The sequence below is a fragment of the Dama dama genome, chromosome 1 (assembly GCF_033118175.1).
Source record: "Dama dama isolate Ldn47 chromosome 1, ASM3311817v1, whole genome shotgun sequence".
Taxonomy (NCBI): domain Eukaryota; kingdom Metazoa; phylum Chordata; class Mammalia; order Artiodactyla; family Cervidae; genus Dama; species Dama dama.
The window spans coordinates 35120857-35140223 of record NC_083681.1 but is presented as its reverse complement, the minus strand read 5'-3'; the positions used below and the strand labels follow the sequence as shown (position 1 = coordinate 35140223).

The 19367-nt window shown below is 48.2% G+C and overlaps 1 protein-coding gene across 3 annotated transcripts in view; it reads right to left on the bottom strand.

The window, feature by feature from the left end:
• Positions 1 to 19367, bottom strand: part of SERGEF (secretion regulating guanine nucleotide exchange factor) — a 231395-nt gene that overhangs the window by 186319 nt on the left and 25709 nt on the right. For 2 of the 3 annotated variants that reach the window (XM_061146484.1, XM_061146494.1), the window contains one exon: positions 17501 to 17659. The exons of the other annotated variant lie outside the window; for it this stretch is intronic. In XM_061146484.1, the coding sequence (XP_061002467.1) occupies positions 17501 to 17659 (159 nt within the window). The remainder of the gene's footprint in view (positions 1 to 17500; positions 17660 to 19367) is intronic. 3 annotated transcript variants of the gene reach the window in all.

Below are 19367 nucleotides of genomic sequence, written 5' to 3'. Positions count from 1 at the left end.
TGGCTGAGTGCTAGGGCTTCCTGCTCCTCCAGGGGCCCAGTGGCACACCAGACCACCAGTCCCACCTAGCAGTCACTTGGCACCCAGAGGGGAAAAAAAATCCCTAATAGAGGCTGCTGGCTCTGCAGATGTTTTCCATCTCATTCCACATTCCAACTCCAAAGCTTCTCTGCACACTTTCAGAGTCTTATTAATAACATTTTAAAATGTAGATTGCTGCCTAATCTTAGCTGCGTAATTAAAAAAATAATCTTGCTTCTCTCCCTCCCGGCAAGAAAGGGAACTATACCCCAGGGCTTCTGCAGCTAAGAATCACACCCTGCAGAAAAGCTAGCAGGAGCCTGGGTGGGGGTGGGAGGGTGGCAGGTGGGAGTTGGGGGGAGTTGAAGCCAAGAAGGGAATCTAATCCTTGATTTTCAAGAAAATGGAAAACGGGACTGAAGGAGGTGAAGGATTTGCCTGAGGACATACAATGTATTTTGGCAGAGTCAGAACCGGAATCCCAGTTTCCTGCTTTCCAAGAGCCTCTGTCCACGGCCTCGTGGGGAGAGGAGAGGAAGAAGGCCGCCAGGAAGTTCTTGAACCTAGACAGCGTATTAAAAAGCAAAGACCTCACTTTGTCAACAAAGGTCCATATAGTCAAAGTTATGGTTTTTCCAGTAGTCATATATGGATGTGCGAGTTGGAACATAAAGAAGCCTGAGCGCTGAAGAACTAATGCTTTCGAATTGTGGTGCTGGAGAAGACTCTTAAGAGTCCCTTGGACAGCCAGGAGATCAAACCAGTCAATCCTAAAGGACATCAATTCTGATTATTCATTGGAAGGACTGGTGCTGAAGCTGAAGCTCCAATACTTTGGCCACCTGATGCAAAGAGCCGACTCATTGGAAAAGACTCTGATGCTGGGAAAGACTGAGGGTAGGAGGAGAAGGGGACAACAGAGGATGAGATGGTTGGGTGGCATCACCGACTCGATGGATATGAGTTTGAGCAAGTTCTGGGAGTTGGTGATGGACAGGGAAGCTTGGTGTGCTGCAGTCCATGGGATCACAAAGAGCTGGACACAACTTAGCGACTGAACAATAACAAGGAACCCGTACCTCTGTGATTCTCCGTCAGCACCACTCACTGCGTCAGGACAAACAGCTACAGGTCTCAATTGTTGAAGGTGACCGTGGGATCAAGGCTCAAAATTCCTACATTCAGTTCAGACTCACAGAGCACCAGAGCAGGAAGGGTCCTCAAGGGACTCAAACCCCACCCTCACTGTGTGCTTCAGCGGGAAAAGTGCAGCCCAGTGAGCAAAGTGACTGACTTACCCAAGGTCACATAGTGGGTTAGAAGCAAAACAGGACTAGAACTCAGGTCATTCTGACGTCTAGCACATTCTCCTCACAGCTTCTTAGAAAAACCCCAGTCAACCTATCAAAGCTTTCGCTGTCACCTGCATCAGTTAATTACCCAAGGCCTCCTGGGCTCCTTGGCAGAAAAGGACAGAGACCAGTGAGGCCCACACGGCCTCTCACTGCCTGCCTCCCTAGCATGGCTTCTTGGAAGGACCAAGGGCAAGGTCATGGAAAGACACACATCCCCACCCTTATCTCAGAGTTCTCCTCTCCCCACCTAGAACTGCTGTCCTGGCCCTGAACTTCGCTTTCAATCGCTGTCTCTTGCAAATGATCATCAGCAGTTTCCATCTCTGTGAAGTTACAAAAAAAGAAGAAGAAAAAAGGCCAAGCACTGCGCCCAGCTGTTGGTGAGGCCGAGTTTTCCACTGATGACGATGACTCACGGTACCCAAGCTGGAGGCTGAGCTGGGAATGAGACGGGAGATCCGGCAGGGCCAAGGGAAAGCCGCAGTTCTCCAGCAAGCCTGGGCCTGCAGAGAGGCGCTGCCTGGGTCCCTTGGGTGAATTCCCGGCGCGCGGCTGTGTGAACACAGCGCCCCCTGCAGGCCAACCTGAGGCCAGCGGGACCAGGAGCAGGAATAAACCATTACCTGGGGCCAGGGCATCCTGCAGAACTCACCATGGCACCCAAGCTGTTACGTGAGGAAACCAGGGTTCCACCTCCGAAACCCCAAGAGATCCCACAATACTCTTTGCATCCTTGGCTTTCAACGAGAAACTGAACTGTTAGTTAATAGGAGGCCCAGATTAAGACCTTCAAGCAGAGAGGCAGAAGTTGCCCCCGAACTTTGGGAGGGCAAAAAATTCACCCAGGGGTAGGAGCAAGGAGGGAAAGCAGCCTGTCCTGGGATGCCAGTCTGTGATCAACCGGCGAGAACATCTTGGGACCTGACTCTGATGGTGCCTCGAATTTCTTCTAACCCCGGGGACTATCCCAGGCTCTTCAGTAGCACGTGTGTGTGCCCAGTTGCTCAGTCGTGTCTGACTCTTTGCAACCCCATGGATTGTAGCCCACCACGTTTCTCCATCCACGGGGTTCTCCAGGCAAGAACACTGGAGCGGTGAGTATAAAAGACCTACTGGGGAGACTTCCCTGGCAGTCCAGTGGTTAAGACTCCGCACTTCCAATGCAGGGGACATGGGTCCAGTCCCTGGTAGGGAAACTAAGATCCCACATGCCACATGGCATTTTAAAAAAATCTTTTAAAGACCTATTGGAGCCCTAAAAGAGCTGCACTCACAGATGGGGGAGGGGGGCATTCCCCCACCCCCACCTTGGAGGACCCTGTGAGAGGGAGACCTGAGAAGCAGGACAAGGTCAAGAAGAGTCTGTAGAAGTGATGCCCACTCACTGCTGGTGCCCCGAGGACGTCCCACTTGCCTCAAGCAGTGGCAGTAAAGAGCACCACCAGAAGAGGCCATAAGGAGGACTGTTAGGATCAAGCACTCATCAGGAAAGGGAAGCTAATCAGACGTGGAGCCCCAGTAATTTCAACAAAAGGGGCACTGCAAGTTACATTCCAACTGCTCACCTGGAGGTCCAGAGCCTCATGGTGTGAAGAAGGGCCACAGCCAGGTCCACGGAGGGACAGCCTGTCTTCCCTGTCCGCGTCTGATCCCTCCCACCCTGCTCCCTGAACCCATCTGTCCCTCAGGCCCCAGAAGAAACATCCTTTTTACCAGTACCCCACCCACCAACAAACTGCACCAATGTGGCCCTCCTGTAAAAACCCAACCCGGCTTAAGATGACCTCCGGGGACTGACACTAGGTCCCACCAGAGACGGTGAGCACCAAAGCAGCAGGGCCTTCCCTGAGCGGCTGGCTTTTCCTGGGCCAGGGACTGGGAAAGGCATCTGCTGCACGGGGTTTTTCATTTCATAGGATCAGCTCCAACCAAATCAGCAAAGCACTGTTACTATGGACCATCTGCCAGGACCCGGAAACAGCCCTGTTACATAAAGGGGCTGGTGTAATGAAATTTATTAAACTGGATTCTTCCTTCCTCCATAAAGGAGATGAAGCAATTAAAGTCTCTCTCATGAGAGGTGCTGCAGGGCAGTAAAAGGGCCATGGGCTCAAGATCCCTGGGTTCTAATCCTGACCCTGTGTCCATGAGCTGTGGGACCATCTCCCCAGGCTTCTGTTTCCTCTTATTTCAAGTAAGGATGAGAACGCCTCTTCCAGCATTAAAATTCCATGACTTCTTACTGTTTTCACCAAAATGGCCAAAAAGTAAGCATACACTGATATGAATTTTGTACTGTAGCGTTTTCTGAAGAAGAGCACGCCTTCATATTTGCAGACTAAATGAGGACAGTGCTGAGCGGAGCCCCTGGCCCAGGGGCGTGCTAGGGAAGGTGCGCAGAGGAGAGACCAGAGCTTGGAACCTTCTATCACCAGGCAGGGGAGGCCCGAGGGAGTCACCACAGTTCTCTGGGAAGCAGTACTGTCAGTGAGCCCCGGCCTGTGCATGCAGCCATCTGCACGTATTGTACACATCCAGGATCTTACTTGATCCTCCTCCTAACGCCCTCCAGTTGACAAGGTGACATTGCCGACCCCGTTTCACACTGAGCAAGGTAAGGCCAAGTAACTAGGCAGGATGAGGCCACGTCTCCTAACCTCTCTTCCTCACACATACAATGGAGAGGGAGCCTTGCTCGGCAAACTTTGTGTAAGGATTAAATAGACGATTTTGCAAAGCCCTGGCAAAACGCCTGGCACACAGTGCATCCTTGGTAAACACGAATAACCATTCCCTACACCCTTCATCTCCTCGGGGAGGTGTGGGAGAAACCCCAAATCTGCTCATCCAAAGATTCAAGATGCAAGGAAACGAGACGTGGTCCCTGGGGCCTGAGACAGCTCCCCAGAGGGCGAACTAGCAAACCAGGTGACTCCAGGCCCCACCTGTTTTGCACTTTCTATCAGTCAGATCACAGGGGAGAGGACCCCCTAAGAATCTGGAGTACCTCAAAATCAGCCACAGCGAAGAGGCCGGAGCAGAAAGCTGCCTACGAGAGCCGCTCCGAGGCAGGGCCTCCCCACCCTTGTTCATGTCTCTCACCCGCTCCCCAAACCTTCAGCCACCCCTCCCACTGCTCACAGTAAAGCCAGAATAAATCCATGCCTATATTCTTGAGAGATCCCAGTACCTTCTGATCCCGTCTGGCCCCATGGTAAGCAAACTACACCAGGGAGCACTTCCTACTGCTATACCTTTGTTTCCAGGATTCCTTCTGCCTGGAATGCCCTGCCCTCCCCTCAGCCTATTCAACAAGTATTTGTTGAACAGTAGAGTGAGGACGTGAAGGAGTGTGCGAATGAATGAATGACATGATATTTCCCCCTTGAGGCAGCCAAATTAGGGATTACGCTTCTCATTTAACAGATGAGGAAATTCAGGCTCAGAAAGACTAAATGACTAGTTCAAGATCACCCGGCCAATAAGCAGCCAGATTAGGACTTGAACCTGGCTCTTCTGGGCTCTTTTGGCTGCATCAGGCTTCCTCCTGAGGTAGAAAGTCACTCTTAGATTAGGAAAAAGCTGATCCAAGATTCCTCAAAATGGGCCAATTTCATCCTGGCCCACATCCGAGAGCACTTTAAGGCACTGGCTGTCACCGTGATTATTGAGCATTCCCGTGAGACAGGCACGGTCCCCAGAGGAAGGGCAAGCACAGTGCCATCTGTCAAGAGCCTAAAAATGATGGTGCAATTACAGGCCGGTCACTTAATGCTCACTTTTAGAGCACTCCTGGAACAAATCAATCCCCACCAGGAAAGAGGAGGAGGGTTCTCTGAATGGAAACTCAGCCCTCTTGCTAGGGGCCAAGGAGCCCTTCCCAGAAGCACCCTGTGAGCTAGCGGCAGGGCGGGCCCCCACCCCTGCCTCCCGTGGACAGACTGGGCAGCTGCGGGCCCGAGGCAGAGCCTGGCAGACACACAGCAGCAGAGCCGGCCCCACAAGCCTGGGCACTAGGCCTCACCATCAGCCTCAAGGAGCTGAAGCTCTCCAGCCCCGGGCCTCTCCAAGAAGGTGGGAAGAGGGCAGGGCCTCGGGCCAAGTCTCCTAAGCACAGCCTCCGAAAGTGGCATCCCTCCCACATCCAAAGCTCCAGGCGCCCATGCAGCTAACTCTCATGGGGCCCTTTTCAATGCCAGGAGAGAGCTGAGGAGAATAAACCAGACCCAGTCCCTAACCTGCTCACACCTGGAGAGGGGAGAGCGATGACAAATGAGTAAACAAACCATACTGTGGTTTCAGGCAGTGAAAACTGCTTGGGTGGCAGATAAAGGCGGGCCAGGAGTAGACTGCATCTGAGAGAGGCGAGGGGGCCACCCTGGGACGGGTGGACAGGGAGGGCCTCTGTGAGAGGGGACAGCGGGCAGAGGGCGATGGTGTGTGGCAGCTGCCACATGGGCAGGGCCAGGGAGACGAGCACGCCGGCAGGGGGAACTGCTGGAGCCCCGCCTTGGACAGGAAAGGCACTTGAGCTCTTCTCAGATGGCCTTCCACCGCCAGGTGCCACCCCCAAACCCGCTCTGCAAACACCTGCCCTTCACTGCTTCTCAGGCCCCCTCTCCCCAGCAGCCCACCACCAGTTTTCTCCACAGAAGAGAAAAACCTATTTGTTCCTCCCTGCCCTCCAGCCCGGGGGAGTCACTTGCTCCATTTCGAGGGCAGTCACTCCGAAGGGAGGTGGCAAAGGCAAAAGAAATGAGCCTGACCTTTGATATCAAACAGAGCATGCTTCCAGTGTCTGCTTGGTTAATTAGCTGTGTTACTTTAGACAAGTCACTCAGCCTCTCTGAGCCTCAACAGGGGAAATGAACCCCACCTCAAAGGGTTCTGAGAAGTATGGATGTGTACCCAGCAGAGCATGGATAATTAGCATATACCCAGTACATGATACGTGCTGGGCAAGATTGGTTCCCTGCCCTACTCTGACCCCTTGGGAAATTTTTTTAAGAGAATTCTTTTGTTCAACCAACTGTGCTAACTTACTGCAAAGTGCAAGGCCCTGGGCCTACAGATCTGTTGGGTGTGGGGACTCTGAGATGATCCTTGACAAAGATTCCATCAAGGCACAACCTGATAGGAGGACGGTGAACCAGAGGACAACAGTGCAGGCAGGAGGGGAGCAGAAAGACAACAGACACCATCCTTACTGAGGGTGGGAGGGTAGAGACGCTCGAAGAGATCAAGACCAAGGCAGACAGTTAACTACTGCCCCCTTCCTTTCCCACCTCCAGGTCACTGGTCCATGGCCTAGGTCTTTGTCTCCTGCTTCTTCCTGTGCGGCGCCAGCTAGAAGCCAAACCAATCTCAGTTCTTCTAACAAGCAAGGAGATCATCCCATGTTAACTCACGGTGAGACCTTAGGTATTGTTGTTGTTTACTCGCTAAGTCATATCTGACTCTTTTGTGACTCCATGAGATTCCCAGGCAGAATACTGGAGTGGGTTGCCATTTCCTTCTCCAGGGGATCTTCCCAACCTAGGGATCAAACCCAAGTCTCCTGCATTGCCAGTAGATTCTTTACCACTGAGCCACCAGGGAAGCCAGAGACCTTAGGTACCCTACTTCTTTCTCTAGGCCTGGGAGTGGCCTCTGGGGTGCTTTTAGCTCTGACCTTGCTAATTCTAACTCTGGATGCTGGCTTTATCAGCTCATCCCACTGCCATCTGCCTGCCCACTGCTGCCATCTGGTGGCCTTGTGGGACCAGGTGAACTTGGCTTTGGCCAGGCCCTCTGCAAGACCCTTATAGAAAGGCACATACTTCAAAGGGTAAATCTTGCTTCTGCTGCAGCTGGACGGACACTGTACTCCTCTAGACCACGGATCAATGGGTATTCATTGCCAAACACAAAAACCAAAAATAATGCCAAAACTTCAACTCTCTAGCAGAGATGACACAGCTGCAGCTGAGAACTTGAGTTTCCTGCCCAAAGAAAGGAAGTAACCTGCCCAAGGTCACACAGCTGCCAGCTCCCAGACTAGTGCCCATTTCTGCACTGGTGTTTTGTTTTATTTCTTTTTTCTTTTTTTTGCGGGGGCGGGGGGGCGGGGTGGGATGTTCTTTTTTGTTTGGGTGGGTTTTTTTTTTGGGGGGGGGGGGCCATGCTGCTCAGCATTTGGGATCTCAATTTCCAAGCCAGGGATCGAGCTCAAGACCCCCACGTTGAAAGCATGGAGTTTTAATCACTGGGCCACCAGGGGAGTCCTACCAGAGCACAATTCTACTTTACCACAATGCTTAGGGCTAGTGGGCACCCTGGAAACCAAAATTAAAGTCAACCCAAGGTCAAGGAAATAAAACCTTTGGAAGGTGGCAAACATACTGTCAGGATTCCTTGCAAACCTCAAGAAACGGCAAGAGAGGACATGTGACCATGTGAGTACTGCTTGCAGAAGATCACTGGAAATAACAAACTGGAGACGGTCAGGGTGCCTCCTGCCCTTGGAGGACATAATTCATGAGGATGTCTGCAGGTCTTCAGTAAACCAGCCTCCAAGCACTACCACAGCCCAGATCCTAGGCTAGGCAGACCACTAGAGGGTGACAGAGACTGAGGAAGACCCATGGGTAGCATCACGTGTTTGCATGGGTTTCCCTCACCAGATGCTGCCCCCTGGGGTCTTGTTCTATCTTTTCTTCTCTACCTCCAGGCCTCTTGGCACCTGGCCAGAAGAGCTGGGTGAATGTGTACACAAGCAGATCCCTCAGATTCCTGCACAATCAGGAGAAACGTCCACCTTCTGTGTGTGCAACTGATCACATTCTTAGCTCTGTCTATAACCTTCTTCTAAACCCTATAATAAAGACCCAGAAAGAATAAAAAAAAGAAAACCGTGTGACTTAAAGTAGGTCCCTTGCCTTTTACAGCCTCTTTTTTCTCACATATGCATAACTGAGTTCTACTGGATGATCTTCAAAGTCCTCTTCAATCTAAAATTCTAGAATTTGAAACCAAATTGAGGCAAATCAAGGCCACTCTTCACCAGCAGAGCAGACAGGGCAAGTAGTCAAGCAATGCTTCCCTCTAGTGGTGGAACACTGTCACTACACCCTCTGGTCTCAGCCCTGTCGGTGAAGCCCATTCAGTCTCATCCCCAGCTCTGAATGGGAGAGATCTTACAGCTAGCCAGCTAAACCCAGGTACAGAGAAGTGAAAGAAAAAGAAAGGACCCAGGTTCAAGGAATCAATGAGGCCTCCCAGCTGGTTCCATGACAGTGAGGAAATTCTCCACTTTCAGGAATGAATGCATCTTGGAGCTCAAAGGACTGTTTGTGACCTGCAGTTCCCCTGTTCAGACGAGGAAACCAAGGCTCAGGGATGTGCAGAAAGGTCACAAAGTCTCCTCAGACCACAAAGCTGACTCATGACTGAGCCAAAAATAGACCTGTGCTTTCCTGCCTCCTTCTACAGTCTCTTGCCTCTTTTCCACGCGACCTCCCAAAAGAGGCCCATGGAAGTGATGTCAAGGGCATATACACACAGGAATACACCAGCAAAGGGGCCAGCTCCCTGCGGTGAGGGGCAAGAAAGTTTATTCACTGACATTTGTGGGGGATATAATCAGGCTGCAAATTACATATTCAGCATGGAAAATACAAAATAAAATAAAATTTACTCATGCAAACATTCTTTTTGAAAAAAAAAAAAACAGACATTGTAGTACAGTAACTTATTGCAATCTACTCTTTTACTTACCATATCATGAGCATATTCTTCTGTTATTAAATATCCTTCTAAAACATTCTATTTAGTGGTTATATATTCCAACATATGTTTGTACCATGATTTATTTAACCAAACCCCCTACAATTTCATTTGTTTCCATGTATTTGTTTTTGTCATTATAAATCAGGCTGCAATGAATGGCATTACATTTAATCTTCCAATGTATCCATAATAATTTCCTTAGGTCAGTTTTTTTTAATATATATATTATGGAATTTCAGAGCTGGAATGGCCTTTGGATAGCCTGTCCATAACCTGCTATTGCTCAGATAGGAAGAAGGGGACCAGAGAGTTCTGTGTCTTACCAGAGGACAAAGAGAAAGCAACAGAACCAAGTCCCAAACCCTCCACACATTAAAATGAGACCTTCCCAAAGGATTTCACACCCCTCCGTGACCACACTGACCTCCCCTTCCCCTGAAACCCTAGAACCTTCAGTGTCTGGGCCATTCCTCTGGCTCTTTGCCATATTTTATAACTTTTATACTACATATTTCATTTGTTCACCCAACTGTAAAATTCCTGAAGGTAGTTCTTGATTTTATGTTTCCATGTAGTCTATAGCATAGTGCTAATTTCATCTAAGTAAGCATTCCATTTGGAGAAGGGAATGGCAACCCACTCCAATGTTCTTGCCTGGAGAATTCCATGGACAGAGGAGCCTGGTGGGCTACAGTTCATGGGGTTGCAAAGAGTTGGACACAACTGAGTGACTAACATACAAGCATTCCACTAATACCTGCTGAAGGATCAAGGATAACTAGGAATTTTCTTCCTTGCGGCTTGAGAGAATCATGAGCAAAAACTGGGACAAGATGCTTCTTTGAAGAGTAAAAGAAATTTAGTTCATGGCTTAGAGCATTCTGAGATATGTGCTTCTTAGAGTCAGAGTAGCAGGTTTGGGGACAAAAAAACAGGTTCAAGTTTTAACTATGTCCAACTACGTGAACCAGGGCAGTACAGTTAACTGATTAGGGACTTGTCTGGAAAGCAAGGATAAAAACACCCATCTTGCCACATTCCTAAGAGAAAATGGACGTGAAAGCACTTGACAGTGATAAAAGTGGTCGATGAGAGCTAGGACTACTGTTGTGTTATTATAAATGGAAAAGGAGTTGCTTCTATGAATCCTGGGATGGCCTCCAGACCTGTGCTCCTGGAGCACCATCTCCCAATTTCTACTACACATGCAAATTCATTAAAGGAAGCTCTGGCTACACATTTCAGGTAAGAATTGGTGTTTTCGTGAGGTTGAACTTCATGTACAGAAGGAACTATTATTCCTGGTTTAAGTCGCTGGGTGTGTGTAGTTAAATCACGCACATTTCCCCCTCATCTCTGCAGAGAAAGTGACAAGGTGTAAAGGGCACTAGACCCAGGCCATGAGACCCCAGTTCTGTCCTCCCTCTTTCCCTCACTCCCCGTGCTTCCACCTCTTCAGGCTTCAGTTTTGCCATCTCTAAGCTGAGAGAGTCAGACCAGAGGAGCTCTAAGTTCTCATCCATTCCTGACATGCAAAGGATTCTAGGATAAAAAAATAGTAGTTTAAACAAGAAGCAAAAACTATCCACTTGAAAAAGAGTCCTTTGGGTTCAGTTTGACTTTCAACCTTTGAGTTTTCAAAGTTCTAAAGCACAAACATCAAGAATTCCAACACCCCTGCTTTACATAGAGCCCATGAGGTGAGAACCTCCCTCAGCTCGGTTGAGGTTTCATGATATAAGGTCCCAAAGAAGACAGAGTAATATACACTATCACTCTATTCTGGAGGGATCTTGGCCCCCAAACAGAAAAATCAGCATTAAGTATATTTATAAACTCAGTTTAGTGTGAATCAATTGCCGGGCTTGGATTTCACTAATGCTTAGACATCAAATGCAATAAAATATTTCTCAATCTGTGACTCTTGAAGAAAGGAGAATGGCTAAGATCCGGTCCCTTCCACACGTGCCATGCAATTCCCCACTTTGAAGAAATGAAAGAATAAAAAATATCTCAACTAAAAGGACACAACCAAGAACCAGGAAGATAATGAAGGGGCGGGGGGAAATTACTGAAAAGTAAAATTGAATTTCTAGCCTCAATGCTGCCATAAATGCACTTTCTTGCCTCTCTGTTTCAGTTTTTTCATTTCCCAAATGAGGAAGTTTCTCTTTCCATTCTGATTCTTTAAAAGATAAGACTTCAGGACCTTTTAAGGTGACATTGAAGAGAGTGAAGAATGTCAAGAACTCTGTGTTGGGGCTCACTTTTTCAGTCCATAGCCTGTGTGAGACCACAAGGCTGTTTTGGGATACTGCATGGCCCAGGGAACACTTCCAACATTCCCAAGGCAACTGGACTCTAAACATTCTGACCAACCCCATATTAAGCTTTGGATCTCATGCAAATCATTCTCCATGAAATTCTAATAAATCACCAGCAACCAGCACTTAACATCTTCAGAAACTGATCTATCTGCACTCGCCAGGAGAGTCCTGAGTCAACCCTGGATCCACAGACATTCAGATCCAGCCCCAGAGAGACCTCTGCCGGAAAGAGAAGATATGGGGCATTTGACCTCCTGATAGCTCCAGTTTCAAAGGACAGAGGAAGCTAAGGTGTACTGAACCGACGCAAGCCCAGTCCTATGCTGGATGCTGCAAGCTTTGATACACCATCTTATTTAATCCTCATCCAAGGTCAGCAATATTTCTGTGTCTTCCTAATGAGGAAATAAGCTCAGAGAAATTAGGCTTATTCATTTGTCCGGCATGCACTGAGTACCTACCTCGGATGTGCCGAGAACTTTGCTAAGCACAGAGGACGTAATGCTGAGCAAAACAGATGTGGCTCCCGTCCAGATGGTGCTTACAATCTAGCGGGATGGAAATGAGTTAAAGAATCCTACAGAAAATAGCACAAAGGAGAGGTTGTAGTGCTTCAGAAGAGACAAAAGGGAAAAGTGATGAGTCAGGAATGTCAAGGGAAGGCCTCCCTTAGGAGGTGATGAATAAGTTGAGGTTGGGGCAGGGGGCGGGGGGCAGAAATGGATTTAACTAAGTTGAAATGAAGAAGGAGAGCAGGGATTAAGTGTGACAAATAGAAGGAACATGAGCTGCAAAGGTACTATGATGGGAAACACAGGATGCATTCCAGGTACCAAGGTCAGAGGAGAGGTCAGCTAGAGATCAAGGGTTTGCATGGTCAGAAACAGGGCTGGAAAAGCAGGCTGAGGGCAGACCACGCAGCGCCTGGTAACCACTAAGGACTTGTCTTTATCCTAAGAGCAATGGAAAGATACTGGGACTTTAAGCATGGGCTTGAAAAGGGCTTCCAACTGAGAGACGGAGAACAGAATTGGTGAGAGGGACTGAATGAACGCGGGAAGATGAGGTCACCAGGAGGGGCCGCTGCGGGACCCCGTAGGGGGCGGGGGGTGGTGATGGGGCGAGGTGCAGCTGCCACCACACAGTCAGAAGCTGGCAGAGCTCAGAGTCACAGCTCGGCCTGCAGGCTTCTCTCTACCTTGCCATTTGTTCATCCATTCAGCAACCAGCTACTCATCATTTACCATGTGCCCAGGCCGGTGCCAGGCACTGGGGATACAGCTGTGAACAAACACTGCTCTCATGGAATTTACAGCCTAGACATTAAACAAATGGGAATGCAAATGAGACTCCCCTGCTGGTCCAGTGGTTAAGAACCTGCCTGCCAATGGAGAGGAGGACGGGTTCAATCCTTAGTCCAGGAAGGTCCCATGCGCCACAACTACTGAGCCTGCGCTCTAGAGGCTGGGAGCCACAGCATGAGAAGCCACTACAACGAGAGTCCACGCAGAGTAACCAGAGAGGAGTCCCCGCTCACCACGACTAGAGAAAACCCACACACAGCAGTGAAGACCCAGCACAGCCAAATAATAATAGATAAATAACTTTTTTAAAAGAATGCAAATGGATGGATACAGTTACAAACTGGGGTGAAGGAAGAAGAGTGTGAGCAGAGACTTTAACAGAGAAAACTACCTGTAAGGCCACGACAGTCCTATATTGATCATATCAGAAAGCCACATGCCCACTACACGTAAGTGAAAAATCTCAGAAAACTGCCTCTCAGAGCTGGATCTCAAGCAAGGCATCCCTGGCCAGTTCACGAGCCCTGTGTCCAGCCCTGCACAGACCTTGCTGAAATAGAAGCCTTTCTAAAAGCACCTGCTAATTCCTTAATATTATACTCATACACCCTAACCACAGTCACCCCGACTTAGGTTATCTGCTGCATTTTACAATTAGTTGGGACCATTCATGGGCTTCCCTGGTAGCTCAGCCGATAAAGAATCTGCCTATAATGCAGGAGACTCCGCTTTGATTCCTGGGTCAGGAAGATCCCCTGAAGAAGGGATAGGCTACCCACTAGAGTATTCTTGGGCTTCCCTAGTGACTCAGACTAAAAGAATCCGCCTGCAACGTGGGAGACCTGGGTTCAATCCCTGGGTTGTGAAGATCCCCTGGAGGAGAGCATGGCAACCTACTCTAGTATTCTTGCCTGGAGAATTACTTGGACAGAGGAGCCTGGCAGGCTACAGTCCACAGGGTCACGAAGAGTCAGACCCGACTGGGCTACTAAGCCAGCACCCAGCACAGCTCCGCTCGCACAGATTCACTCGTCTGAGCCCTACAGCGGCTGCTTACAGAACAGAAGTAGGTTTTAACATCCTGGCTTGAGAGACGAGGAAACTGAGGCCTAGACAGGTGAAGTGACTTCATTAAGGTCACCAGCTAAGAAGGCACCCAGATCTGCCATCCAGTTCTCACAGGAAGCACTTCGGGCCAGGAAATCATGAATCTCAGAGGAGACAGCTGCAGGTCACCGAGCCCGGATAAAGTCACCCAGGAGTCCCATGAAGTTCCCGAGAACAATGATCAGGGACATTAAGCAGCTTGGGAAAGGTTTCTAGAATGCAGCTCCACCAGCCTGAGACACAGGTACCTTGCCAACTTTCCCAGATTAGAACAGGTTCTCCTGGACTCTTTCCAAGTGCTTCTGACTAACGGAGAAAAGTATTTTTCCATCGCAAGCACTGCAGGCAGGCACCAGACTCCTGATGGGGGAGGGCAGAGACTGCAGCCCAGAGTCCCATACGGATGAACTGTAAAAGCTATCCTGGTACCGTGTCAACTGCCCTTGCTCAGCGCCTACTGCTGGGGGTGGACATCTTGGGTGGCGTTCCTTGATGGTGGCACCACTAACGTCTGGGGCTGGGTGTTCTGTGTTGTGGGGGCCGCCCCTGCATTGTAGGACATTTAGCAGCATCCCTGGCCTGTACCAAGTAGAGGCCAGTAGCACCCAACCCCAGATGTGACAACCAGACACATTCTGAAACCTTGCAAACATCCCCCAAGGGACTTAGTGGCCTAGGGCTGGGAGTCAGACTGGTGTGGGGACTATCACACCAGTAAGGGGAGAGCACTGTCTACTTCCCTGCTCTCATCCGAACCCAATCCAACCACCTTACTGGGCAGATCCATGGTCATGGCACATAAGCTATTTTTAATCAATATCACACCCTAATGCCTCGCAGAATGAGACAGGAGGCAGCCTTCTGTGCTGATGTGGCTGCAGGTAGGTCCCAGGAACCACTCTGCTCCAGAGTTTGTGAAAACAACTAGAATCAAACAACTCCTTGTTCCAATAATGAGTTGCTTCTGACTCTGTAAGCAAATCTTGTTCCCGTTAACATGAGCAGCTGGGTCTGATTAAATTGGAGGCCCTGGCTGTTTCTTCTCAATGATACGGCATCAGGGCAAAGGCGTCCACGGCTGCTGGGGAGGAGGGTAAAACTGGTGAATCAAACAGCAGGGGACTCTCGTCCACCCAAAACTCAGTGCTGCAACCAGGCCACTCCAACATCCCAGCTTCCAACCACTCTGCACTCAGGACAAACGGGAAAGGGACAAAGCGCACAAACAAGAGATCCGAATCAACAAGTTAATTAAATAGCTGAAACTTTACCCAGAGACCATGCTTTCATGGGGAGGTGGAAACCTGAAGCGGAGCCCCACAGAGAAGTGGGGGGTGACTCAGGCAGTGTCAGGGACGTGGGTTCCAACCTCCCGCCCTGAGGGCCATGCTGTTGGCCCAGACGTGGAGATCAGCGTGAGTTCCAATGGTGCAAAGCCAGAATCAAAGCCGCAACATGTCTATGCCTTTCATCAGTCAGCTGCCTAACCAGTTAACAGTCTTACTGACAGACTCAACTAAACCCACTACCGTTTGGTAGTAAGTATATTCTACTGCACTGCAATTCTTTGAAGACTGACTAAGCATGCAACACCCACCTGTTAACACCCAGTGACTCACACTACTGCTAGTGTCTGCACCACTTCTGCACGGTGACGTGGCCCCACTGATGCACTGATGCCAGGCCTGTCTCCCCTAGTGACACTGGGCTCCTTGAGGGCAGGATTAGGACCAAGCACAAGGAATGGTACATAAGCGGATCCTCACCGTCTGTATGATGGAAGGATGGGTAAACCTTCTATCTCTGTACTCCTAGACTTAAGCCTGTCCACACATGGCAGTGACAGGGCATGCGTGCGTGCCAAGTGACTTCAGTCACAAACAACTCTTTTTCCACCCCATTAACTATAGCCCACTGGGCTCCTCTGTCCATGGGGTTCTCCAGGCAAGACTACTAGAGTGGGTAGCCGTTGCCTTCTCCAGGGGATCTTCCCGACCCAGGGATTGAACCTGTGTCTCTTATGTCTCCAGCATTGGCAGGCAGGTTCTTTGCCACTAGCACCACCTGGGAAGCCCCAACAGGGCATGGCCTGTCTCCTCTGCTTCTTCAAGCTTAGCCCACTGCTCAAAAGGTTCCCAATAAACAATAACCGAATTCAAAGAGACAAACAGAAGCCTTCTGATCATGGACCTCTTTCCAAGGGAAGAGGTCAGAAATCCTCGAAGTCTACCCTGCCTCATTTCAGTATGTTTAGTCTCTTTTAACTAGAAGGTTTAATGTAGCCAATGAATACTTTCTTTGGGAGGCAGTGGAGATACAGATGTGAGCAAAACTAATATGGGGCTTCCTCTCACAGAACTCACTGTCAGGAGGAGAAGAGAAACAGTTAACAATTATATAAATAAGTAGCTACTATGCTCAGAGAATCTCTTTAAGATAAATTTCTGTAGATGGTCCCAATCTTTAAGCAATCTGAACTACTGTGAGGAAAGCCACGATTTGCCTCCAAATGAATGACATCACTAGAGCATCCTCTGAAGCAGTAAATGCAGAAAGTTTATTATACACCTTAGTTATACAGGCCTCTGTTTCAAAGCAATCTCAAAAAAAAAAACATAAGAACCAATTAAAAGCATCATGGATGTAAATACTCCTAAGCCTATGTTTCTGTGTTCAAACATGTAGTATATGTGGCTAACCAAGGATAACTGAAGCGGACTTGAAAACCTACAGAAGTTGGAAGGCACTGGAATAAGTCATCAGGTATTTGGCGGTCTACAGATTAGCATGTCGCTAACAAGCAGGTCAAGAGCAGGCAAGGGGACTCCTGAGAACCCCTGAAGTTCAGAAGGCCTTGACACGATAATGGGTCTTAAGAATTACAACCTGCTGGCCTGGGAAACTCTGTGTCAGTCAGCAAGAGCTCTAGGAAGGTTGGGAAGAAGGGTGGCCATGAAAAAACAAACCCTGAGAACATAGTCAGGAAGATGAAGACTAGGAAAGAAGAAATGCCCTAAGGGAAAGATGAGAAACAATGAAGATGAATCAAGAAAAGATAAAGATGCCAAAAGCTGGATGGCCTGGCCTGGTAAAGTAACGTCTGAGGGAACACGTGAGGTATTTGAATCAATGTACAGAGTTTGTTAGGGTTAATAAAAATCCAAACCAAAATACCATGCCAGCTATGACTCAAAATAATGCTCCTGCCTCAATCTTGAACATTTAACTTAACAGTTTCTGATGCCTTGAATTTAGACTCAGGTGGAAATGCAAATACAGTCACTCCTTTAGCTATGACAAGGCAAAGATCCTCCCAACAACCTGGACAAATTTCTGGGTGATGCCTGTTCCCTCTCGAAACCTCACGGACCCTTAGAACCACAAAGAGTTAACCTAACCCAGCCTTACATTTTTGGGTACAAATCTATGATCCAGAGAGGTAAAGCGACATATCTGACTGACTGCAGAACTATTAATAGATCTCAGGTCCTCCCCTTCCCAGTCCTTCGAGCTTTTCATCAGTGAAAACCAACTCACCTAATCCCGCGCATCCAGAGCTATTTAGACAGCTGTCCCCCAGCTGCTCTTCCCAACCACAAACTCCCTGCCGCTCTCTCACCTGTCTGAGCAACCAGGTGTGTCCACCCACTCCAGACAGCAGCGATCTTTTCATTCTGGAAATAATGTGCTTCTATTCTCTGGGGCAGAAGGAGGAAAGCAGCCTGGGAAGCCAGTTGCCCATGTTTGTTGCTTCCCCAAACATACAGCTCTCCTGCATCTTTAAACAAACAGAAGGGAAACAAAAGAGGTGAAGAAACATTAGCCCAAAATGACGGAAAATAACCTGAGTCTGGGGGGAAAAAGTGGCTCAAAGAAGTTGTATTATTCTTACCCTACAATACAATATTGAATAGAGCAAAGCAAGATACCAAATTCATGTATAGCATAATACGTAAGATTTTTTTTTAATTCTATAAACAGGAAAAAAGGCCAAATGTTCTTAACAGTTTGTCAAGGAACAGGAAAGTGAGTTTATTTTTTCATTAATTCATTCAACAAATATTTATTCAACATCCACCATGTGCAAGACATATGGTTCTCTGTTTTCTACATTTTTTAAATAAATGCTTACCTTTTGTTAGGAAAAATATATATTAGCTTTTCAAGATAACAGGTTAAAAGGCAAATTATTTAAAGTTTAAACTTTATAAATATCTGATGATTTCACCACATGCCCTCTTCAGCGGAAAATATAGTTATCGTATCACATTCGCATAGCACTTAAGCTCATTTGAGCCTCACAATAATCCTGTGATATAAGCAGGAGTGAGACTGACTGACATTATGATTTAATAGAAAGAGAGCAAATTCAGTCAAGTGACTCTGGCTTCTATTCTTGGATCTGCTAACTAGTTATTGACCTTGGACAAACCCCTTCCTCTGTAAACCTTAGCTTCACCAGCTGAAGACTGGGGGGAAAGCTGATGGTGGAGAAGGACACTATAACTGATGTACAGAAGAGACCGGTGGGCGACTGCGGCAAGCCAGAGGGCACATGGCTGTCCAGAAGGCATTCAAGTTCAACAGATCTTTAACTGGAAGTCAAACAAAAGGGGGCACGGGCTACAGTCTGCCTTATGAATCTACAGTCTGTGACTCCTTGGATGATCTCTTAAGTGCTTCCCCAACCAGAAATGTAACACTGCACAGTACCCACTGCATGGTGCCCACAGGTGGCTAAGGAACCCTTGAAATGTGGCTAGTCCAAATGAGATGTTTTGAAGACAAAAAAAAAAAAAAAAAACCACAGTGCATTGCAAAAACTTAGTGCAAAAACAAAGAGTGTGGCTCCTTAATAATTTTCATATTGATCACACGTTGCAATAATATTTTGGCTATACTGGGTTAAGCAAAATAAATTATTAAAATTAATTCGCCTGTTTCTTTTTACTTTTTGCAATGCAGCTCACATTATATTTCTCCTAGACAGCACTCTTCTGGAAGATAAATTAACCAAGGCTCGGAGACATTAAGTGACTTTCAAGATTGCGAGGCTTATTAGGGATCAAGCAGGACCAGAAGCCGGATTTTCCACTTCCACTGCATCCTTTGACCTCCCCATAAAGGTCTGCAGCATTGCTTGCCCTAGAGCAGCTCAATCTATTCTCAAAAACCAATCAGAAGCCAAAGAGTATCATTAAAGGATATGAGGTCAAGACTTGGGGTTTAAGTCCCAGATCTGCTGCTGGATCACTCTTTGACACTGGGAATGTCACTTCACATTCTGGGTCTCTGTTTCACAGTCTAAAATGTGTGCTCAGACCCTCAGTCATGTCCGACTCTTCGCAACCCCATGGAGGGTAGCCCACCAGGCTCCTCTGCCTACAGAACTGTCCAAGCAAGAATACTGGGGTGGGTTGCCATTTCCTTCTCCAGGGCATTTTCCCAACCCAGGGATCAAACTTGTGTCTCTTACATCTCCTGCA